The 23,574-nt window shown below is 41.0% G+C and overlaps 9 protein-coding genes across 16 annotated transcripts in view; 7 read left to right on the top strand and 2 right to left on the bottom strand.

Moving 5' to 3' along the window:
• The window catches only part of LOC110182408 (putative G protein-coupled receptor CG31760), a 31,602-nt gene extending 24,206 nt beyond the window's left edge, over window positions 1–7,396 (top strand). For all 5 annotated transcript variants that reach the window (XM_086832582.1, XM_086832580.1, XM_086832581.1 and 2 more), the window contains 7 exons: window positions 12–165; window positions 3,660–3,769; window positions 3,829–3,973; window positions 4,040–4,248; window positions 5,040–5,289; window positions 5,351–5,535; window positions 5,599–7,396. In XM_086832582.1, coding sequence (XP_086688708.1) covers window positions 12–165; window positions 3,660–3,769; window positions 3,829–3,973; window positions 4,040–4,248; window positions 5,040–5,289; window positions 5,351–5,535; window positions 5,599–5,641 — 1,096 coding nt within the window. In that variant the 3' untranslated portion in view covers window positions 5,642–7,396. The remainder of the gene's footprint in view (window positions 1–11; window positions 166–3,659; window positions 3,770–3,828; window positions 3,974–4,039; window positions 4,249–5,039; window positions 5,290–5,350; window positions 5,536–5,598) is intronic.
• ZnT33D (Zinc transporter 33D) lies at window positions 172–3,507 on the top strand. Its single transcript, XM_020950445.2, has 2 exons — window positions 172–2,459; window positions 2,524–3,507. The coding sequence occupies exons 1-2, from the start codon at window positions 1,112–1,114 to the stop codon at window positions 3,375–3,377; spliced, it is 2,202 nt and encodes a 733-aa protein (XP_020806104.2). The 5' UTR covers window positions 172–1,111; the 3' UTR covers window positions 3,378–3,507.
• Window positions 7,397–7,558: 162 nt separating the features above from the next.
• On the top strand, window positions 7,559–8,912 carry LOC110187326 (putative gustatory receptor 93b). The gene is made up of 4 exons (XM_020956713.1): window positions 7,559–7,585; window positions 7,647–7,842; window positions 8,122–8,648; window positions 8,742–8,912. Exons 1-4 carry the CDS (start codon window positions 7,559–7,561, stop codon window positions 8,910–8,912), a joined length of 921 nt encoding a protein of 306 aa, XP_020812372.1.
• A 1,254-nt stretch (window positions 8,913–10,166) lies between these two features.
• Window positions 10,167–11,163, top strand: LOC110182403 (uncharacterized). The gene is made up of 2 exons (XM_020950443.2): window positions 10,167–10,821; window positions 10,880–11,163. The coding sequence occupies exons 1-2, from the start codon at window positions 10,576–10,578 to the stop codon at window positions 11,090–11,092; spliced, it is 459 nt and encodes a 152-aa protein (XP_020806102.2). The 5' UTR covers window positions 10,167–10,575; the 3' UTR covers window positions 11,093–11,163.
• LOC110187305 (uncharacterized) lies at window positions 11,095–12,469 on the bottom strand. The gene is made up of 3 exons (XM_020956694.2): window positions 12,273–12,469; window positions 11,962–12,147; window positions 11,095–11,887 (listed from the first exon to the last, which is right to left on the bottom strand). Exons 1-3 carry the CDS (start codon window positions 12,322–12,324, stop codon window positions 11,661–11,663), a joined length of 465 nt encoding a protein of 154 aa, XP_020812353.1. The 5' UTR covers window positions 12,325–12,469; the 3' UTR covers window positions 11,095–11,660.
• Window positions 12,436–14,490, top strand: LOC110187295 (uncharacterized). 2 transcript variants are annotated; one of them, XM_086832588.1, is made up of 3 exons: window positions 12,436–12,551; window positions 12,608–12,812; window positions 12,872–14,490. In XM_086832588.1, exons 2-3 carry the CDS (start codon window positions 12,657–12,659, stop codon window positions 14,285–14,287), a joined length of 1,572 nt encoding a protein of 523 aa, XP_086688714.1. In that variant the 5' UTR covers window positions 12,436–12,551; window positions 12,608–12,656; the 3' UTR covers window positions 14,288–14,490. The 2 variants fall into 2 exon arrangements, with proteins under 2 accessions (XP_086688714.1, XP_020812343.2); XM_020956684.2 differs by having other exon boundaries at window positions 12,548–12,812.
• LOC110187296 (uncharacterized) lies at window positions 12,582–15,992 on the bottom strand. 2 transcript variants are annotated; one of them, XM_086832590.1, is made up of 3 exons: window positions 15,968–15,992; window positions 15,315–15,655; window positions 12,582–15,256 (listed from the first exon to the last, which is right to left on the bottom strand). In XM_086832590.1, the coding sequence occupies exons 2-3, from the start codon at window positions 15,640–15,642 to the stop codon at window positions 14,493–14,495; spliced, it is 1,092 nt and encodes a 363-aa protein (XP_086688716.1). In that variant the 5' UTR covers window positions 15,643–15,655; window positions 15,968–15,992; the 3' UTR covers window positions 12,582–14,492. The 2 variants fall into 2 exon arrangements, with proteins under 2 accessions (XP_086688716.1, XP_020812344.2); XM_020956685.2 differs by lacking the exon at window positions 15,968–15,992 and having other exon boundaries at window positions 15,315–15,735.
• A 131-nt stretch (window positions 15,993–16,123) lies between these two features.
• Snx17 (sorting nexin 17) lies at window positions 16,124–18,392 on the top strand. Its single transcript, XM_086832574.1, has one exon. It carries the CDS (start codon window positions 16,301–16,303, stop codon window positions 17,759–17,761), a length of 1,461 nt encoding a protein of 486 aa, XP_086688700.1. The 5' UTR covers window positions 16,124–16,300; the 3' UTR covers window positions 17,762–18,392.
• An 850-nt stretch (window positions 18,393–19,242) lies between these two features.
• On the top strand, window positions 19,243–22,948 carry LOC110187307 (uncharacterized). Of its 2 annotated transcripts, none has more exons than XM_086832577.1 (3): window positions 19,243–19,383; window positions 21,578–21,896; window positions 22,413–22,948. In XM_086832577.1, the coding sequence occupies exons 1-3, from the start codon at window positions 19,367–19,369 to the stop codon at window positions 22,560–22,562; spliced, it is 486 nt and encodes a 161-aa protein (XP_086688703.1). In that variant the 5' UTR covers window positions 19,243–19,366; the 3' UTR covers window positions 22,563–22,948. The 2 variants fall into 2 exon arrangements, with proteins under 2 accessions (XP_086688703.1, XP_086688702.1); XM_086832576.1 differs by lacking the exon at window positions 19,243–19,383 and adding an exon at window positions 21,215–21,380.
• The last annotated feature ends 626 nt before the right edge of the window (window positions 22,949–23,574 follow it).

Genomic DNA, 23,574 nt, shown 5'->3' with positions numbered 1-23,574 from the left:
CTCTTCCACAGAATATCCTTGTTGACCATATCCATTGGCTGTGCCTGCGGCACCTTTGTCCTTGCCGGCTACCTCTTCCGGCATAGGCGCGTCAAGGTCTTTAAGGTTGCCAGTCCCATCTTCCTGATGATCACGCTCATTGGATGTGCCATCATGTATCTGGAGGTGAGTTACTTGGGTCATTTGGGGCGACGCTCTTAACCCATTAAACACTCTTAGGGGGGAGAGAAAGGGTTCCAGAACACACAAAGGCCATTTGAAAACAATGTTGGTAATGCGACAAAAGGCCCGACATGGTCGGCACAAGCTCATTCATAATTAACCCACATGTGTGTAACCGCCCGGCTCCGTTCTTATCCCATTTCCCATTTCTGGCGGCAAAGGGATCTGTGAACAGGCCGCAAACATAAAAGTCTTACTTATGGGTTTTTAAATGCGGCTTTTAAGCACTTACTCAGGGAAAAGTAATCTAGGATTTTCAGCCGTTTTGCGGCGAGGAATTATTTATAGTTCTACGAAAGTAAAACCTATACTTTTTGAAGATATTATTATATATTTTTGTAAATATTTTAAATAGATAACCTACTCACTATTTTATAAATACTCACTTATTAAACTATCGTACAGCCATTAGAATTTATACCTTTTTTGTTATTCTAATTAACTAAAAATATTAAAACTCATTAAATAAGTTTCATTACATTGTTAAATCAACATTTTTCTTTGATAAATTTCATAAAGATAGAGCATTCCCCATTCTACATTCACCTGAACCAAGTTTGTGGTTACCTATTCCCTTACCACTTGTTGGCAATTATGTTGTCAACATTAGCTAACCAACAGTGCTAAGCCACCACCACCCAGTGGACACATAAAACCACCGTCCATAAAACCCCCATCCCTTGAATAAACACACACAAAATACACACAATGGCAGGAACAAGCAGTTGCAAACAATGGGACAGCAAATGGGTTAAGAGCTTGCAATGGGAAAGGGAATATAAAAAGTAAAGCGGGACAAAATCGCAGTCGATTTTCTAATCAAAATGAACAAATAAAATAAATATAAAAATACAAAAAAAAAAGTGACAACAAATTGTTTGTGAAAACTATGAGCAGGAGATCTCCCACGAAGCAAGATGGAAATTCGAAAAGCGAGAATTCCACAGAAGAGGAGGAGGATGAGCTTGCCATGCAGGCGGCCATGCGGGAAATGGTTAAGAATGCAGAAATGGACGAAATGGCACGGAGGAAAAGCCATCGCCTCAAGGCTCGGCCAACACCTAAGGAAGCGGATACAAACAAAAATCAAGTGGAACAAGGTTTACAGACAACTGAATCTCCGAAAAAGGTTAAAAGTTCCAAGTCCGAGACGACGAAAGCGAAGAGCGAAGACAGTTGGGCTTCTATTTTTTTCAAGAGATTGTTCAGGTTTGGAAATCAAACCAAAAGAAAGGACGGCATCCAACAGAAAGCCTCTTCTCCAGAGCGAGACAAGCTCTCTAAAAAAGATTCACCACAAAAGGATGTCAAGGAAAACAGACAGGTTTTCAAACCTCAGACCGTAAATGAAAGGCACTCACCTCCAAGAACCTCCAAGGAGAGTTTTATGCATACCGAACGTTATGTCTCCACTCCCAACCCCATCTCTATGCCAGAAATCGAGGAAATTATATTTCAGGATAGCGAATTAGGAAATGAGCAGCTTTCGGAAGAGCTTTTGCAAAAATTACAAAAGATTGAAGAGGCCTCCAAGCCAAAGTCTTGGGTGAGGCCGAAACCGATAGTTATAAATCCAAAGAAGATAGCTTCTCCCACCAAAGACATTGAGAATAAAGTGAAGCCAAAACCGTACGATACTACAAAGGAAAAACGTGGCCATATTAATATTTTGACATCTTCATTTCCAGGTAGTTTAAACTATGTCACAAAAGGAAAATCTGCAGAAAGTCCTAGAGAAAACTCAGCAGAGAAGCATAAAGATAACATTCCTGAAAGTACTGAAAATTCATTTAGAAAATATAAAGAAAATACTGAAAAACCCCCTGACACGAAACGGTCTTCGGAAACTCAGTTAAGAAAATCATTGGATCATCATGATTCGCAAAGGACTTTAACAATCAAGGGACATAAGCATATTACCACGAGATGGGGCGATCACTGTCATTATGAGGATCGTCAAGACGGCATAGATAAGGTGGCCAAAAAAAATCTGATTATCGCCTGTATTTTGTGTTTTACCTTCATGGTTGCCGAAATTGTTGGTGGAGTTCTCTCCAAAAGTCTGGCCATCGCCACGGATGCAGCCCATTTGCTGACGGACCTTGCCGCGTTTCTAATCTCCCTGTTCGCCTTATATTTATCTGGAAGACCTTCGTCACAGCGTTTGAACTTTGGATGGTATCGGGCAGAGGTCATTGGGGCCATGATATCCGTGTATCTTATCTGGGTAGTTACAGGTGAATGATAAATTTTATATTATACGCATTCTGCAAGTGATCCATACCCTCAATTCCATCGCAGGCATCCTGGTATACATGGCCATTCAGCGGCTGATAAATAAGGATCACGATCTGGATGCAAAGATAATGCTGATTACCTCGGCACTGGCAATACTCTTTAATATTATAATGGCCTGTCAATTGAGTCACGGACACTCGCACTCTAATCTCGGGAATCCAAGTCGAACGAAGATCACGGAGTCACATCATGGGAGCGGAAGTGGAATAAACTCTCACACGGGATTAAGATCCCCATTGGGTTACTCTGTGTCCACTCAGCTCTCTGTGAAGTCTGAACGAAATATTAATGTGCGGGCAGCCCTGATCCATGTGGTTGGGGATCTCTTCCAGAGTATTGGGGTCTTTGTGGCCGCCTTGATAATATTCTTTAAGCCCGAATGGGCCTTCATGGACTCCGTTTGTACCTTTCTGTTCTCGATTCTGGTGCTAGGGGTCACAATTAAAATATTAAAGGATGTCCTTATGGTCCTGATGGAGGCCACACCGGATTACATGGACTACGATGAGGTAAAGCGCACATTTCTCTCCATTGAGGGTGTGATGCATGTCCACAACTTGAGAATATGGGCACTGTCCATCAACAAGGTGGCCTTGTCTGCCCATCTGGCCATTGCCAAGGATGCTGATCCACAGTTAATCCTCGAAAGAGCCACCAGGCTGATCCACAAGAGGCACAAATTTTTCGAGACCACTATCCAAATCGAAGAGTATTCTTCTGGCATGCTGGATTGTGGTCAGTGTGCGGATCCCTTAAGCAAAAAGGATACTCCGAATCCCATCGAAATGGAAGAGGGTGCTGCGGTTGGGATTCTGAGAAAAGCAGAGAAGAAATCCAAGGCTCCGGAAACGGATTGAAAATAACTGGAACTATTAAATAATTGTATTTATTTTTGTAGACTGATCATATTCAATGTCTTTAGTGATAGTAATTGTTATTAAGTAATGATAAATTAAATTTCGTTGCCATTTTTGTAATCATTTTAAATCGGGAAATTTAAATCTTGAAGGGAGATTTTGTTTACTTAGGAAAATCATTGGATCTATTCATGATATTCTTAAATAAATATATATGTTATATGTTACTTTTTTATTAATATTAATATATAAATATGTTATATCTTACTTTTTTATTCTTAGATGGTGGCTATTTTCCCCTTATTGGACACAACTTGGTGCATTGCCACGAAATGGACTCGCCACATGGGCTTTTGCATCACCTACACTTCGCTGTTAATGAAAACCTGGCGGTAAATAGAACTTAAAGTAATACTGAAAAATATCTTTAAAAGTATCTTAAATTTTTCAGAGTTTCTTTAACTTATCGCGTCAAGTCGGCACACAAAATAAAACTGAACGATCAGCAATTGTTACAATGGATGGTGCCCATCCTCCTGGTAATGCTGATCTATTTGGGGACTTGGACCATTTCGGCAACACCCTATGCTGAAGTGGTAAGTTGATTAGTATAATTTATATATATTTAATTGTACTTCTTAATTTCTTTTAAATTCCCAAAGATCTATGACCAGAGTCACCTGAAGTTCAAGCAGTGCTCGTATAATTGGTGGGATCACAGTCTGGCCATAGGGGAAGTATTCTTCCTGGCTTGGGGCATAAGGGTTTGCTATAATGTACGGAATGCGGAGAGTCTATATAACGAAGCGAGGCTTATATCATATGCCATCTACAATATTGCCATTGTTAACATAGCCATGGTGGCATTTCAGTAAGTATTAAGAATTATATTAAAATAATATTCAATAGACAACAGGAAAAGGAAAAGAATTAAAGCACCTGCTTTGAGTTAAACTAGAAATTACTCGCTAGATTATTTTGATATTTTCTTTGTTTTTAGTGTATGTTGGGGGTGTGTGGATCCTACCCACCTGATGAAGGTCCTTCTGCCGCAGAATTGAATTATAACAGTTGACACATGTTGGGTAATCCAAACATGCTGGGGCACGCGTCGCGGCCATTAGGGGAAATGCAAAGCTGCCCGGCTTGCGTCTTACGCGGTCCCTTTTAATTAAATTCCTTTGCTTTGTGCGCGCTCGTGTTCGCGTTGTAATCCTTTTTGTTGGCCTGCCAGGACTCGCTGCCATCCGTCTCTCTCTCAGTCTCCCGGTCTGTCTGTCGCTTTGTTTACACACACATTCCTTTCCTGGGCATCAGCATCATCCTTCTCTCCGGTTTCAAGTTGTCTGCGGGCTGGCTGCTCCTCGCTTCTAAAGTCCTTTTGATGAAGTCCTTGTAATTAATGCAATTTGTTGGAAAACTTTTGTGCCACGAACCTAAACCTATCCCAATTGGGTTAGGTTAGTATTGTGTAAAGTGTTAATTGGCTGCCGAATGAAAGGTGCAAGAATTTATTTTCAAGTGGGGAAAAGAAAGCTAAAATATATTTAAATGGGACAGTGGAAATAATTAGAAATTAAAGTGGCTACAATTTAACAAATTTAAATTATGAAATCAAGTTAGAAAGAGAGTAATTATTGTTTAATTTCTTTTTAAAACCAGTGTCATGCTCTTTCCAAATGCTGGACCGGATTACAAGTACATGCTGGGATTTGTGCGCACTCAGCTCTCGACGACCACAACCATTGCTTTGGTATTTGGACCCAAGATTTTGAGGGTCTTCAAGGGCCAAGGTGACAAGTGGGACCAGAAGGCCAAGGTGAGGAGCATAACAGCTTCATTTTCCCTAAATGGAGTGGGTCTGGTACCGGAAGAGTCGCCGGATCTCTACCAGGAAAATGAGGAGCTTAAGGTGGGTCTTGGAAGAAATAGATCTAAAAGGCGTAAAGTTAATAAATTTTTAATTGTTGCAGGAACAAGTCCAGAAGCTGGCCCATCAAATCGAGTTCATGAAGACTGTCCACATGCAGATGAACAACAGGCATCTGAAGCCAAAGCCGGGAGGATATTTTACCATCACCTCAACCTCGTTCCAAGCGCCCTACAGCAAGAACACGGTTTCCACGGCACAGACGCAAACTGGCAAAGAGGAGGCCAGGTGGGTTTTCTACTTAAATTACCAAGGGATTAAGATATTTATTTATTTAATATTTTTTTCCAGTGGCACGCCAACGAAATCAAAGTCGCCCAAGGGCAAAGTCTGACGAGGTCAACGAAGTGTTAAAGATTGCTCAATAGAAGTGGATGAGAGGCATGGCATTGCCACAATGGTGGAGGATGCAATTGATTTTAGTTTCCACCAAGCAGACTCGGAGGAGATAGTTATCCTCAAGGGAGATGAGCAGCCGGGCTCAGAGGAGGCAGCCCTGCTGGAGCAATTCCGTCGCCTTTTCGCACCCATTTTAGATGATAGCTTAAGGCTCTACTACCAGCTTAATGACTCGGATGATGCGGAGCACGTGAGGATCCACCAAACGGCGGCACAGCTGAACGATGTGGGTAGCAGTGAGGAGGAGACAATGGTGACCCAGGTGAATAGTCCATCGCCGTCGCCACCGGTGGAGGTGGAGTTGCTTCTGCCCCTTTCGAGCGACAGCTCAACGGCCAGCAGTTCTCTGTACGCGATCCATACCCCATCGCCGGCTCATCCCAGTGGTGTGATCCTGATGCCCCAGAATCAAGAGTCGCCACAGTTGTCCCACAGTGATCCCATCACGCTCACCGAACAGGTGCAGCTGCATAATCCTCCGCCGGAGGACGAGAACAACACGTCCTGTTCTCTCTCATCGAATCTGACGGACAGCAAGACCCTGGATGGTCGCACTCCCATTGTGGTCTGAGGAGGAGGATAATGGATATATTCCCCGATCTGCTTAACTTGTGATTTCGTTTACACAGTCTTAGAGAAACAACAAACAGTTGGCGGAAAAGGACAGCTTAACGTTAAATATTAGTCTTAAATAATGTTTGTGTGTATGTGTCTGTCAAAGTTGTTAACATATTAATTGCGTTTATGCGGAACGGATAATAAGAGAGATATATTTATATATTTCAGCCATACAAAAGTTATATATGAAATATCCCACCAAGTATAACAAATAATTTCCGGTTTATATCTATTAAAAATATACGTAATTGGAATATATTTCTTTTTATTTTGATTTTGTTTAAATAAAAACAACTTTATTTAATTTCTCTTTTATGAACCTTCCAACTGCATAGACGCAATCTAGATGTGTGTGTTTTATATGGCTTAAGTTATTGCTTCTTAACCATACACCCAACCAATATCCAATCATCCATGGTCATCTTCAAAAGAAAAACAAAATGAAAACATTGAGCAAATTTTTCTCACTTCGTTCGGATCGAATAAGGAAGTTGTATAGGAAAAGGGAACTTTTGGAAGCCAGACGGCCTGATGGCACTCATAGAGTAAGGCCATCAGGGCCCTTAGGGACTTGGCATTAACATTTCTGATTTTATATCTCTCACATGCACCTAGCGAAAAATAAATTCCATTTTTCTATTTTTCTCTCTGCACTCATTCATAGGACAATTATTCTTTGCCTTGTAGTCAAATTTACTTGATTTTCATACTCATATGATCTTAAAAGCGTAACATTTAAGCTTAGCAAAGAGTCGATTTTAGTGTACAAGACGATATACATATATAAAAAGAAACATACTTGATATAAAAACTAATTAAATTGAAATTTTAGCGTACTATTTTAAGCTGAGAAAGTGTTAACAGACGCGCAATTCTTACTCATAAAGTTGGGCATTACGTAAACTGAAAAGTATTCCGCATAAAAAATAATAAAACAAGATTAATTAATAAATTGATAAAAAAAATTAAAACATTTATGGCATAAGTTAATGTTAATAAATTAAAATATTGTAAAGGAACAAAGTGGCAAGAACAAAGAAATCAAAAATAAATGTTATAAAACTTAATCAAATTATTTTTCGTATTTTTTGTGAACATGGGAAATATAGCATTTATCGAGGAAGATTTTTTTAGTTAATAAATTCGATTAGTCTCCAATTTTAATTTCTTAGTTTTGCTGTCACCGATACAAGGTGATAATTTGATATCAGGACATACACCCGTCATCTTAGACATGGTCAAAGTACTCATTAGCGAATTGGTCAGCAGGACATGTTAGTGACTAATAAACTTTCTCCTCAATCCAAGTTTAAACCTCGCAGGACATGTTCAAGTTCCTTCGTCAGAGAAGTGTTTCCAAACTCTCCGCCGTAATTCTCCGCTGGATGTTCTACATATATAGATCCTTTGGCATTTCCTGGTTCAAGTTCAAAACTACAACTACTAACCAAATGACGATGGAAGAAATTGGTCCGTGCTGGAAGTGGTCATTGAGTATCCTTCGCGTGGGTGGCCTATGTTTGTTCACATTCAAATACTTCGAATTTATGATTATGATAAATAATTGGTTTAGAAAATTCATACACATCATCCAAATGTTACTGAATATGGCCTGCTGCCTGTGCCTCCTGAGATTGCACCTGGTTCAAGGCACAGAATGCACTAATTTGATCAACACATTTCTCCAAATTTTTCAAAAAGTTCAAAGGCTTTTCAAGGGGAAACATTCGGGATTTGGAGGAACACATGAGATAGTGTTTTTAATCCTCACTCTTTCAAGCCTAATATTCGATATAGTGTTCCTGATACGGCTTTTTATGATAAAGAAGTATTGGATTATAGATATCTATGTGTCCGTATGCAATAAAGTTCTCTTGCATATCGCCGTTGTGGGCTATATAGCATTGGGACTGCTCTACGCCGACTTGAACGAATATGTTTCCACCGAGTTCAGATCCCAACTGGAGTCCCTGGAAGAGAAGCCCACCGGTCGGAAACTGAGGAAGACCCGCAAGAACTTGGACAAATGTTTGAGCCTTTACAAAGACGTGCAATCTTTGACATCCATGTTTCAAAGGATATACGACCTGATGCTACTTTTTAGCTTGGGGCAATCATGCATTAAAGTTGCCTTGGCCTCTTACAGTACCTTTATCATTCTCGATATTAGCTTGCCATGGCTGTTGTCAAAGATCTCTTTTGAAATTCTAAATATGTTGCTTTTGACCTTATCAGTGCAAAGGACAAAACTTCAGTTCGGAAATATCCATAGACTGGTGTTAGAGAATTGTCATCTAAGTGAAAATAAGGAGTGGCATAGAACTGTGAGTAGATGGTTATAATTTCCTCCTTTTATACAATATACATTGAAATTTGTATAGTATTTATTTTATATTATTTGTACTTATTTCCTACAGCTGGAAGTGTTTTTCACCCATCTGAATCTCTACGAATTTCAAATTCGTCCATTGGGCTTATTTGAAATATCCAATGCACTCTTGGTGAATTTTCTCTCGGCCTTGATTACCTATCTTACCGTAGTCATTCAATATGGAATGCAGCTGGACATTATAACCTTAAGGAACTAATTAGGCTCAGAATAAATCAAAAACGCACAATTCAAAGGTTAAACTTTTACCTTACTCGTTGTCAGAGAGGCTTAGTTACTACAATACTTGAACTCACATTATTCAAATGTTTATATTATATTATGCTTATCTAAATAAAGCTGTCTTTGACTTTGACAACTTGACTTGTCAGTTGAAAGGAAATCAGAGATTCGATCATAGTGTCCATTTTCATTAACTAAATGCATTCCTACGGACTTTGACTAGAAACAATAGTTTTCTTTTCAATCGCAAGTTACACCTACTCGTAAGAAGTTTTATTGACCCTTTCGGAAGATGAAAATTTCCACAATTTCCCTCATTATTTTGCGAGGATGGTTTTTTTACACCAGATGCATTGGAGCCGTGTTTTGGCACTTTAAACCAACGAAGGACTACAAAATGGTTATGGAGGAGAGCTGGTGGAATCGATTGTGGTGGAAGTGTTTCTCAATAATTTGGCGCCTTGTGCCGATTTGTCTTAATGTCTACAATTGCTATGGCTTTATATGGAGACTAGCCAGCTTGGTTGATAAACTGGTGAACTTTGCACGACTTGTGATCATTACTTCCTGCTGTTTGTCACTGATACACCTGCAGATTTTTCACAGTGATTCGATTGATTAACCAAAACCTTTGTTTTTTTAATCGAGTATCAGCTCTTTTGATTCGTTCAAAGATTGGATTCGGTGGCAGACGAGAACTGTGTCTGATAATATTATCTTTGGTCTGTCAGGTCCAAGAAGTCGTCTTTCTATTGGCACTGTTTCGATTCCGGATAAATCAAAGGAATATTTTGGCTTGGTCAAGTTGCATTTATACCATCATTTGCAGTAATATAATTAAGCGTTTCTGCTCTATTTGGTACCTTAGCCTAGGTGTTTTATTTTCCAAGCTGAACGAGTCCGTACGTTTGGAGATACAATATTATAGGAGAAAACAAAAGCTAAAGAAAGCCATGGCTCTTTTTAGGGAGATATCTTTTATGATCACTTCGCTGCAGAAAATATGCGATAAATATCTCTTTTTAAGCCTGACCCAGACACTTTTTAGCGTGATATCGATCTCTTACAAAATGATAGCGGACCAACAATTCTACCAGTTTTGGATATGGTTCTGGTTTGTAAAGATAATGCTCGACATACTTATCCTAAGCTTGGCCATCGAAGGAGCAGTGAATCAGTTTGGTTATATTCGCGATCTAATTCCGGATATGTTCTTTCTCTCTGAGGTGACCGAATGGAACAGAAAGGTTAGTGGTTTTATTAAAATTACACCTTACTAGGACACAAAAAACTATATTCTCATACATTTAGATGGAAGTATTCGTCACTCATCTGAACCTGTACAAGTTTAGAGTCAGACTCTTGGGTCTGTTTGATATTTCCAACAAGTTTTTCCCCGTGGTTGTTACCGGCATGATAACTTATCTTGTTTTTGTCGTACAATTTATAATGCAATTAAAAATATAAGTTTAAAGAGGAACGAGAAGAGTTATTAATGTATTATCGACATCGAATGAATGCCATATTCAGAAGTTAAAAATCATAGTGGCTTTTGTCTAAAATTTTCCGGCATTCCCAACTTTCCAAACTTCTTATGAATATATTTTTTAAGCTTTAACAAATTCTGTACCAAATTCTCAATGTTGGGGCCGGAGGTATTGGACGAGCAGTTTGAATGCCTGCGTCGCATTGCATTGGCCATTTGTCAGACCCTCGGAAGGCCTAAGGATCGTGAGATCTGCCGGAGTACCCTCGACGAGATGGCCAAGTTCAATAAGGCGGCATCGATCAAGGCCAAGGAGAATGTGCACAAGTTCATGGTCTTCTATCTGAAAGTGCTAAGATGGACTCAAAAGAATCAACCGATTACTATATACGAGAAATGGGTGAGATTTCTGGCAAAATTTCCATTACAGCTTCAGGTTTAACTCATATAAACCGCAGTACGGCAAGCACTCCGGTAAAGATTCGTCTTATCTGGGCGACTCTGAAGAAATGCGCGTTTGGTTGCAGGAGGGATCATCATTCTTTGCCATGAAAACTTTTGAAGATGGATCCACTATGGTTTATACCGCAGTTGCCAAGGATCCGAAGGCTGGTTGGGCGGAATTCGGTCTTAAGTCTCTGATGGATATGCAGTACGGTTGTAAAAAATAATCTTGTGGAAAAACTCTACATAGAGGAATATATTTCGACCGTGGGTGCATTGCTCGAGATTCGGTTTACAATTTTATGGCTTTAAGATTTGCTTTAAATGTATACAATATTCGTAGCTTTTAAGGCTTAAAGTCCGCTTTTATGGCAGATCGATTTGACCAACTTAGTAAGGGAGTAACAACAAGAAATCTTGTAGGAATAATCAATTTTGTCTTTTAGCTATTTCTTAACATTTTTTTTCAGTACTTAAAATATATCTGTCCTAATGTGATTTATGCATATTTAAAAGCAACATAAAACATTCGAATTTAGGGAAAGTGTACGTCCAGCTTTAAACAAAATTGCTAATTCACCGCTCTGTTTTCCTTTTGGTTTGGCAAATCGATCTGTCATCGTGCTGTCACAAGATCTAGCTTGTCTTTAAACTTTTTAACTTAACTTTATAAATGGAAATGTGGACGGAATGTGATTCTGTTATCAAAACTCATTCTCAGCTTACGGATTAGTAAGAGTGTGTGTAAAGGCACAATTTGTCTTGTTTTTTTGGTCTTAAGAAGCCACTTTCTGTTTAGCTCCTTACAATCCTTGAGGCGGCTCCCATTAACAGGAAAGCCAAGAGCAGTTGAAGAGATCCGTGCATTTTTATAAGACTGGACCCATTGCAGCTGTCACTAGAGCAATAGCACTCTTCCCAGTAGACACCATTCTCGTACACGCCCCAATTACAGACTCCAGTTACTCCGGTATCCGAAACGGATGCGCATCGTCGGATTACCTGGCGCCAGCGGCCGTCCCCTGGAAACAAAGCAAGATGTCAAATAAATAAAGTTATATCGTGGATGGGAGAAGAAAACAATCAGAAAACTCACAGATAAAACCGCGGGGGCCTTGCTGCACCACCTTCATGCAAAACGAGCCTGGCATGTGGCTCTCATCGCTGTTGCATTCGATGGCTATGTGCTCCGTGCGATTGAACCGCTTGTAGGCTCCACAACTGTCGTGTCCCTTCCGATCTTGGTCGGATGAGCACTGATAGCAGCGAATAGCCCAGCTGCCTGCAAATATTCAGTGATTAATTTCAATTACAGCATCAAAAAAAAAACATTTGCAAAGCCACACCCAAAGCCGAGATTAAACCCTTGGCGACGGGCATTTTACAGAGCTGTGGCTAATTACATACCGCAGACGGCCAGCGTGAGGAGCAGAAAGGCACAGCGTGTCAGGGCGGACATAATTAACTTAAACTGCGTTGTGCGTTTCGGTTAACTTAACTAAAATGCTTTTAAACTAAAAAGAATAACAAACTTGGAAATTAACGCGAGCCTCAGTGTGGCAGTGTGCCTGGCAGTCGAAAATACCAAAATTTCAAATCAAAATATCGAATCATCGATATTTGGGCAAACAAAATATTGCAACATCGATATATCGGCAAACAAAATACCACGATAAAAGATATCATAGTGAGAAAAACTATCGATATATTGATATATTTGCAACAACCCTAAAAATTTTCATTGTTTTGTTTTTTCCGTCATTAGAATTAAGTTAGACATTTAGTATTAATATGACGACATTGGGCAACATCTGCCGCGTCTGCAGCAGCCCTGCAGATTATGAAATCTTTGCCAAGATTCCCACCTACCTGCACGGATCCACGAACGAGTTTCTCAACTGGCAGAAGCCCATTAGCGTTCTTCTGGAGGAGACAACGGGCCTGAAGGTAAGCCATCTCCATTGTCTGGTCCCACGTTACGTTTTTTATCCCTGCAATTCTCACAGAATTCCACGGACGACGGCCTGCCCCGCAACATTTGTGCTCCCTGCATCTCGTATCTCAAGCACGCCGTCACCTTTCGGGAGCAGTGCATCAAGAATGCCCTCAGTCTAAAGGTGGCGGAGCTATACCAACAGAAGCCGGTGAATATCTCGGACGCGAACAAAGTGGACAAGGAGAACGCCCTTTTCACTCCAGCAGACCTGCGGTACGTGGAGCAGCGCCCGGTGCACGATCTGCTGCTAAACAATAGCCGAGCCAAAGTGCAGGCACCCAAAGACAAAGTGCACAAACAACTGCTAAACCAGACAGCTCCCCATTTGGACAGCAGCTCTGAGCAGCGGATCCAATATCTCAACGTGCTTTTCGACAAGCACCAGCGTCACAATAGCTTCCAGAGACATTCCAATGACAATGAGCTCCCTACGAGCAGCGGCAACGATGGTACCAACGAGGACGACGAGGACTATGGGGCGGTCAGTTCCAGCGACGACAACGAGGAGGCCGCTCTGCTGCGCAAGCACAAGAACTGCTATAACTACAGCGAGACCAATTTCGAGGAGGACGATCCCATGGATCAGGACCAGGTGCAGTTGCGCGACATCAAGGTGAATATACCGGAGCCCATGTGGAAGGAGCGCAAGTGCCCGGCCTGTTTAAAGCGCTTCATGTTCGAGGACTCGCAGCAGTCGCATCTGGACAACTGCGTGGAATACCAGTTCGTGGCATTTGTGAACGAGGTGACCAAGCTGCTGGATATTAGGCGGCAGAAGATGGTTTCGCCCCATGAGTTCATCCGACGGATGATATTTTCCCTGCACAAAACCTGCACTTGGCTGCAAGAACATTCCGTAGACTCGCTTCTGGCCGAGAAGCTTAACCAGGTGAAAATTTCCAATGGCGAAAAGACAGCTGAAGTTCCCGTGCCCGCTGAAATTCCTGCCTCGCTTCTCGAGGTAGAGGACGAACCATTTTCCACCTTTAACTTCATCAGTGGTACAACGACGCCAATTACGGAGGAGAACAATGTCCTCTATGCCATAGCGCGCTCCGAAAGCCGGAACTCGACATGTACGCCCACGGTTAAGAAGCCCATTCCCATACGCGGAACGGTGGCGGCCTCATCACTGCCTTTTGGTATCGGCAAGGGCCCAGGTGACATGCACGAGGAACGGGCCACGTTTCTGGAAAAGCTGCATCGAGCGGCCTTCACGCCCGGCTCGGACACTCCACCATGCCAATCGGGATTAGCTCCAATATTCTCAGCTCGATGCGGGCAGTGCAATATAGTATTTGACTCGGTCTCCGAATTGGAGATTCACAACGGAACACATCATAATGGCCACTGTGGCAAGGAAATTAGTGCTGACGCCGAAGCACAGCGGCGACAAATAATTGCGCTTTTTGAAGACGACATCTAAGTTATCCAAAGAACTGTTTTTTGTGTATGCTCGGTGCAAATAAGCACTTTTATTTTATTTCAATTGTATTATTTATTTATTTTATGTATTTATGTTTACCCCTTTGGATTACCTCCTACATAGTCCGAAGCCCAGGGCTTGACTCTTATATACATGGATGTATATATTCAGACCAATAAAGAGATTCGAAAGACTTACTTAAAGCTCATGCGTATACCTTTAAGCGATCTAGGACTAGGTTAGAGTCGCAAATGTTTAGCTCTAAGAAATTTCTGAGTAGACGCATTAGGTCAGTGCTCAGCAGACCTTCGCGTAATGTAAAAAGCTGATTAAGAACTCTAACAAGATGCTCTGGATTCGCCAGAATTCCTAATAGTGCAGGGTCGCCTATGGCCGCCAAATTTGCTAACACCCGTACTCCGTAGAACAGACGCAGCTTGTGCGGGAACAAACCAACTTCGCCCGACAAGCTGGCTCCAAAGAAATTTACTAGGCTCCCGGCTTGCTGGACACCAAGGCCTTGATCAGGACCCACAAGCGCCAGCTGATGTACGATGTACATAAAGTACTCGCTGGCAGGATCCTCGGGTCGCTTCTCGTGCAAGTGCTGTCCCAGGTACTTCCGATCTTTGGTGCTCACATGTTGCAGGGCGTGGGTGGCCACCAGAAACAGGCAGGTGCCAGCATCCTCTTGGCAGCCTCTCAGTTCGCTGGCGGGCGCTGTGTACAGCTTCCACAATTTGGGAACTAGCTGCATTTGGAGCAAGGTCTGGGCAGCTTTGTCGCAGGTGACTAGAACGTTGGCCAGGGTCCACAGACAGCTGTGCTTCAGCCGCTCCTCCTTGCCGTCCAGATAGGTGACCATGTAGCTGCCCGCCAGACTCGCTATCTTCTCGGACACATGAGCCTCGCCCAGAGAAAGGTTGCACAAACATTCAACGGCATCAATCTGGCGCTGGATGTGAGGACCTTAAAGGTGATTTCAATCATTAAACATAGTATGACTCTTTCTAGCTCATCTACTTACCCGAGAGCTCCTTGACCACCACCTGGATGGCGCCAGGAATCGCCGCGAAGGCGTTGATGTTCTCGTTCCCTTGAAGAAAGGCCAGGGCCAAGCGGTACAGGTCCTCAGATGTCGCATGCTTTCGCCGCTTAATCCTAGAAGCTAGTCCAATCACGTCCTTGGTGCCCAGGTCCTCGAGCGTCGCCACCTCTTTCTTGATCTGTCCCAAGCCTAAACGGAGCGCGTCCTTCGCTTGGATTCGGCACTCCTGGCGCTGTTCGCGGTCGTACACACGAATCTTGCTCCTCAGGGCAGAGTTCTCGGATAAAGGATCCGGTACGGAGGACATTTCTTTAGTTGAGCTCTGTACACTGGGATAAATTCGGAAAACAGCACTTGTTGAGCTGACTGTAGAATTACTCGGTTTATGCGATGAATATCGCGAATTACCGAAAAGGCAAAACAAAACAATATATTTAAAGCAATTATAAAACAACATTTTAAAGAATATTTAAATAAAATTCAGATCTATTCTTGGAGAGCTTAAGATCAATCAACATTTAAACTTTAATTTTATTTCGATTTCGTGTATTTGTAGAAATTGAAAATATAGCCGCAAAAGCTTTGTGGCCAAGACAATAACTTTTTAAATTCTTATAAAAGGCTAAGCAAACCAAATCCTTAAAATTTTTGCTATATATATAACATAATTATCCAGATTTTAATTTATATTATACAACATTATTAAACACAAGATAATTTGTTAATAAACTTATGTTTAATAATATCGCATGCTTAAATATATCGATGTCAGCCACATCGATGTATCGATATTATTATCGCTGTTACTCCCAGCCCTAGTGGTGTTAGTAAGGCGAAAATTTAACAATTGAATTCCGAGTTAATTAACTTTGAGAGCAATTCTCGCGGTCAGCAGTGGTGCAGCAGGCGAGGTCAACACAATGCAGGTGTGAGCCGCTGGTCCGGCGCCGTCGCACAGCAGCACGATGCACTTTTCCATACCGGACACGCAGGAGCTGGGCTCCTCGCCCACCTACACAGCATTCAACATACACATCAACGGCGTCTACCACTGTCGATTGCGCTACAAGCAGCTCCACTCGCTCAACGAGCAGCTGCGCAGGCACTGCGGGGGCGTAAATCTGCCGGCGTTTCCCCCGAAACGTCTTCTGCCGCTGACCAACGGCCAGCTGGAGACGCGACGCAGTTCGTTGGAACAGTACCTGCAGATGGTGGGCCAGGATGGCCGCGTCGCCCGGTCCGCCCACATGCAGCAGTTTTTGCAGCGCGCTCAACTGGATACGGCGCTGGCCGAGGATATGGTTACTAGTGACTGCGAGGAGCAGCAGCTGGAGGTGCAGGTGTACACCAGTCCGGCGAGCGAACGCCTTCTTGTCAGTTGCAGTGTGCAGCAAAACGCCGGGGCGCTGCTTAAGGCCGTGTGCCAGGAGCTCCAGCTGCCCGAGGATCTGACACGCTTCTTCTGCTTGTTCCTTGTGCGTCGCATGCGAAAAACAGATGAAATGCATCTGGTTCGCCGACTCATGGACTTCGAGTCTCCGTACATAACGCGCCTACACGTTCAGCCTTGCGACTTGCTGCTGCGTACCTGCTACTGGGACTCTGGACTGGACGCCAAGTTGACTGGAAGCAAGGTGGCCCTTAACCTACTGAACAACCAAACAGTGGCTGATGTGAGCCGCGAGTGGGTGGTAATCTGTTCGCCAGGCGTGGGCCGCCAGCTGAGTAGCCTACAGCAGCAGGGAAGATCTCGAGAGTACATGGAATTAGTGCGCCAGTTGCCCTCGTACGGGTGCCTGCAGTTCGATGAGGCAGAGGTGGACTATCCAGAACCGAATACGATGGCGCTTGTTAGCATTGGCAACAAGGAGCTAAGCCTACGAACTTCACGCGGCGCCAAGATCTACGAGACCAAGTTTCGGGTGACTAGGATGCGGTCGTGGCGCGTTAGCGTCACTCACAACCCTCTGGAGGCGCGTCTGGAACCCACACACCTGCAGCTGGCTTTCGAGTATCTGATTGCGAAACAGACGCTGCGATGGATAACCATCACAAGTGGCCAGGCTATGCTGATGTCGGTGTGCCTGCAGGCGATGGTCGACGAATTGCTCAACCGAGGAGGAGCCGGAAAGGCGGACCCCAGCAGCGACGATGAACATGATCAGCCGGCAGTCACCTCTTCCTCATCCACGCCCAGCTCAACGTCCTCTACATCGACATGGGCATCTTCCACATGCTCGGCGTCTACAGCTCCTTCAACGCCGCCAGTTAGGTTTCTATCCGAAGACTTGGCCCCCAGGTCGAAGCAGCAGCCCAGGTTCACGTCCCGGACATTCGGAGCTGTATTCTTCCGCAACGACGGGGCAGACAATGGAGCACGGGTGTCTAACGAGGCGTTTGAGGGTATCGGAGATGATGACCTATGAATGTGCTGAGGCAATTGCCAAAACGAATGCTTTTTCTGAGAGATTAGAGGAGCCGCCAAACTAGTTGTAACTCCAAGTGCAGGTGTATGTGCATATACAGAATATTAACTCATTTTATGTAATTAAGGTTAAAGATTTTATATGTGTGTTATAACCAGACTACTCCCCCTCTCTGCTACTTGCAAGTGTTACAAAACCTTATCAAAGGTTGGCGTAATGTGTCCCTTTACTCATTGGTAGTGCAGACGAGTGGCGGAATGAAGGAAATTAATGCTCAAGATATATGGCTCGTTTTACCAGCATTATTTATATGTACCTACATGTTGAATTATTGTAAATGATCTGTAAATGGAATTCTTATGACACATTTTAACTTCTTTTTTATTATTTCTTGTATTGTAATATATGTACGTACGTAAATTACCTTACTTTAGCGATAGCGAAATATGTTATGCATTTTAAAAAATAAATGTACTGATAACTATGGTAAATGTATTAGGCATCAGTGTGGATATTTCTCTAAATGGAAAAATACGAAGAAAACAAATACATTCTCGAAACTGTTGATTGACTTCCAAATGCAACCTGTAAAATGTTTTTAAATACATTTATGTATTATAAACTACTTCAATGATTTTGTTTCTATGAAAAATAGTAATATTTAAAGTGTTAATGGTGTTTTTTTGATGTTTTCTGAAACAAATAATTTTATGTTTTGGTTTTTTATTCTTAAAGAAATATTAATATTACATATATATTCTTGATCATTAAATATATATAGATCTGGGTATATATGGCCTTTTCCGCCTGTCCGTTTTAAAGATATTTGAATTGTCATATCATTATAGTGTTGTTTCTACTGTCAGAGAAATTCCCGGTTAATTTTTTACAGACATAATATTTAAAATATTGATATTACATACATAAAATATAACATTTTCTATTTTATTTAAAATTTAGGAATTAGAAACTATTTTCTGAAAAAATGCCTGCGAAGTCCTTGGGGCAACTAAGCAAATTATGGTGTATCAACAATGCCTATGATAATGTGAATTTTCTTTCTATTCATTGATTTAGAATACCTTCGGTCTAATTTCATAATGTTTCAATTTTAACTGTAGATTAATAATTAAAAAAAATTTTCTTACAAGAATAATTTTTTAGGATTTTTAACAGATTATACTCTTTTTAACATTAAAATTTGTATCACAAAATTATAAACAAAAGTCCTATGACATGACAATATAAAAGAAATCATTTTATTTGATAATTAAATGTAAATCATTTAATATAAAAAGAGTTCCCCAAATATTTTTTTCAAATATTTCCTTAATGTTAATATGGCATTTTATGGGTTTTTTTAGTTTCTTAGATAAAAAAAATTAAATGTATCATTTTATTATAATTATTAATTAATTTTAAACGAGTACCCCAAATATTTGCCCACAAAATGTTAGTGTGGCATTATATTAAAGACCTAGCTTTTTACAACATGCCGCAGCGGTCACACTGCTGTGAAAGAGAAAATTGAGGGAATATAAATAACTTTTAAGCGATAAACAAGACGATTTGAGGATTAATATCTTACAGCAAGGACACATCGGAATGGATCGCAATAACGGGTATGAAAATATAATGGCAGAACTTCCGGATCTTCCTGCAATCCACTGTAAAAACGGCCAGTATGCGTCGTTGGACGGCAAAAGACGGTGTTTACATACATACATATGTACATACGCACACCCGCGGTACATACATGGCGCTCGTATATATGTATTTTTATACTTATGTTTTCGCTTTGCTTCTCCACTATCTTCACCACAGGCGCTACCCCTACAATACACGCCGCCAGAACCTCGGCAGCGGAGGCCACAATGCTATTCACACCACCACCATCACAGCTACAATAACAACGTCGGCTCTTCCTCGTCACCGGCGGGGGCGACGTCCACCTGGCTATAGCCGGCAACTCACCCTCATCACTGGGGGGGGGGGGGCACATCAGCAGCAGCAGTAATAACAGCAACGCCGGTGCGACCTATAGCCAAGCTGCTGTCCAGACCCTGAACCTGCCACTGTCGCAGCACGATGAGCTGATTCGACACATTCATGCAGGCGATGGTTGACAAATTGTTTAACCGAGGAGGAGGCGGCAAGGCGAATCCCATGATCAGCTGACAGTCACCTCTTCCTCATCCATCCTCTACATCGACATGGGCATCTTTCACATGCTCGGCGTCTACAGCTCCCTTAATGCCGCCAGTTTGGTTTCTATCCAAAGACGGCCCCCAGGTCGAAGCAGCAGTCCAGGCTAACGTTCCGGACATTCGGAGCTGTACTCTTCCGCAACGACGGGGCTGACAATGGAGCACGGGTGTCTAACGAGGCGTTTGAGGGAATTGGAGATGATGACCTTTGAATGTGCGCTGAGGCAATTGCCAAAACGAATGCTTTTTCTGAGAGATTAGAGGAGCCGCCAAACTAGTTGTAACTTCAAGTGCAGGTGCATTTACAAAATATGTAATTATGTAATTAAGGTTAAAGATTTTATATGTTGATTGACTTCCAAATGCAACCAGTAAAATGTTTTTAAATACATTTATGTATTATAAACTACGTCAATGTTTTTGTTTCTTTTAAAAAATTGGTAATATATAAAATGTTAACGATTCGATTTTTTCGATGTTTTCTGAGACAAATAATTTTATGTTTTGGTTTTTTTATTCTTAAGGAAATATTAATATTACATATATATTCTTGATCATTAAATATATATAGATCTGGGTATATATGGCCTTTTCCGCCTGTCCGTTTTAAAGATATTTGAAATGTCATATCATTATAGTGTTGTTTCTACTGTCATAGAAATTCCCGGTTAATTTTTTACAGACATAATATTTAAAATATTGATATTATATACATTAAATATAACATTTTCTATTTTATTTAAAATTTAGGAATTATAAACTATTTTCTGAAAAAAATGCCTGCGAAGTCCTTGAGGCAGCTAAGCAAATTATGCTGTATCTACAATGTCGATGATAATGTGATTTTTGTTTCTATTTATTGATATAGAATACATTCGGTATAATTTTATAATGTTTCAATTTTAACTGTAGATTTATAATTGAAAAAAAATTTTATTTCAAGAATCATTTTTTTTTCAGGTTTTTAACAGATTATACTCATTTTAACATTAAAATTTGTATCACAAGAATATAAACAAAATTCGTAAGACATAACAATATTAAAGAAATCATTTTATTTGATAATTAAATGTAAATCATTTAATATAAAAAGAGTTCCCCAAATATTGTTGCCAAAATTTCGTAAATGTTAATATGGCATTTTATGGGGTTTCTACTTCCTTAGACATCAAAATTAAATTAATAATTTTTTTAAATTAATAATTAATTTAAAAGGAGTACCCCAAATATTTGCCCACAAAATGTTAGTGTGGCATTATATTAAAGACCTAGCTTTCTACAACATTCCGCAGCGGTCACACTGCTGTGAAAGAGAAAATTGAGGGAATATAAATAACTTTAAAGCGATAAACAAGACGATTTGAGGATTAATATCTACAGCAAGGACACATCGGAATGGAACGCAATAACGGGTATGAAAATATAATGGCAGGACTTCGGGATCTTCCTGTAATCCACTGTAAAAATGCCAGTATGCGTCGTTGGACGACAAAAGACGGTGTTTACATACATATGTACATACGCACACCCGCGGTACATACATACATGGTGCTCGTATATATGTTTATACTTATGTTTTCGCTTTGCTTCTCCACTATCTTCACCACAGACGCTACCCCTACAATATACGCCGCCAGAACAGCGGCGGCGGTGGCCACAATGCTATCCACAGCTACCACCACCACCATCACAGCAACAATAACAACGTCGGCTCATCCTCGTCCCCGGCGGGGGCGACGTCCAGTGCACCTGGCTATAGCAATCACAGTGCCGGCAACTCACCCTCATCACTGGGGGGGCACAGCAGCAGCAGCAGTAATAACAGCAACGCCGGTGCGACCTATGGCCAAGCTGGTGCCCAGACCCAGAGCCTGCCACTGTCGCAGCACGATGAGCTGATCCGATACATTCATGAGGCCTGGAACAAGGTAAGCAGGCGTCTGGTATTTTGGAATAGGGCCATCCACTTGTCACCGTCTCTCTTTGCTTTCTGCCCCGCGGCAACCAGGGACCGTAGATCTATTGATATTTGCTTAATAATTATTTACAATACTCTCTTCGTGGCCAGTTTAATGAGTCACTATATGTTCCATTTGTTTAAAGCTACGTGGTCAGTTATAAACATTTTAATGTAAATAAACCTATTAATTAATAGTACAAGGTAAATTCATTTTGCCATTCCTGTATTCGAGGAAAAATAAATATAGATAATTCAGATTTAGTCTTAAATAATTTAAATTATGTTTAGAGCAAAGTAAAAAAGATTGTTAAAAATTAATTTAAAAGGAGACTTTATAAAGGATTCTATAAATTTTCCCAATATGTGTAGTCCCATATTTTGTAAATTATTTATTAAGATCTTAATCAAAATCTCTTATTGCTACGGTCCCTTTCGTGATAATATCGGTTGCTCTTTATGCTTCGCCAAACACTTTTCGCTTCAGGTCAAGGAGCAGGGCCCGCCTGTGATCTACTGCAACGAATCTGATAATCAGCTGAAAAACTTCAAGCCATTCGATCTGGAGGAGTACTGGGGACAGCGCCTGATCCAGAACATTCATGTGACGCCCACACAGGCCGGGGGACACCAGTAGACCAGTAGAAATGGGAATCTTACAGACGGACTACGGCATGTGCTTCATGTGCTAACAATTAATTAAATTATACACAAAAAAAGAAACGGAAGGGGTGCCAAATATTCCCCACAAGGATTATATATTGACTACTTTACACTTTTATTTTTGTGCGCCTTTGTTTTGGACTATTAAATGTGTAAAAAATTTATCTAAAAAAGAGAATCCACTGCCAGCTGAAAGGCAAATGATACATTCAATAAAGCGATTGGCTGACTTTTTCTCCCCCCTCAATGGCACCCCCACCATTTAGCATGCTGTCTGCATTTAAGTGTTGAGCATTAAGCGCGCTTTAAATTTTGACCAGAACAAAAATAAACAACTTTAAGAGCGTAGAAAAATATATAGATCTGTGTATTATTTAAAGAATTTAATAAATAAATGCGGCAAGTATTGTGTTCGTTCTATTAAACAAAAAAAATAAGACAAAGCAGGCCTTAGGTACATAATCAAATTTGGAATATTAACATTTTTAAGATCTATCAAACTATACAGGAATAATTGAATTAATTAATTACTTAAAACAGCTATTCAGAATTTTATAGAAATCTTTAAGTAAGGTTTGGATATTTGGAAATGGAAAACAATTAGCTTTCGATATTTGAAAATAATTTCTAAATGCTAACTTTTTAAGACTGCCAATTTGATTCATAAACAAACTAGAAGAGCTATGGAGGTAGTAATATTAGATTTAAAAATTAATTTCAGGTGACTTAATTAGGTTGAAGTCTGCCCAACCATTGATAGTTTCGTGCTCTTTCTAAGTGTTTCTATTGAACTTCTAAAACATATCAAAAAATAACAAATTATTAGATAGCTAACAGAAAATTAGCTAATGTAAGCGTCTTGCTAGGCCAAATGTGAATTTAAGCAGTGTAAACACCTTCAGGTATGTACCTGCAGTCTGCGGGAATGCAACGTAAACACACATCGCAGCACACACACACACCCTCTCGAAGCAAAAACACTGCTC

Source organism: Drosophila serrata, unplaced genomic scaffold (assembly GCF_035046125.1).
Source record: "Drosophila serrata isolate PLE 108 unplaced genomic scaffold, ASM3504612v1 contig_249, whole genome shotgun sequence".
Taxonomy (NCBI): Eukaryota; Metazoa; Arthropoda; class Insecta; order Diptera; family Drosophilidae; genus Drosophila; species Drosophila serrata.
The sequence above is the reverse complement of the archived record's forward strand: the minus strand, read 5'-3'. Positions and strand labels throughout refer to the sequence as shown.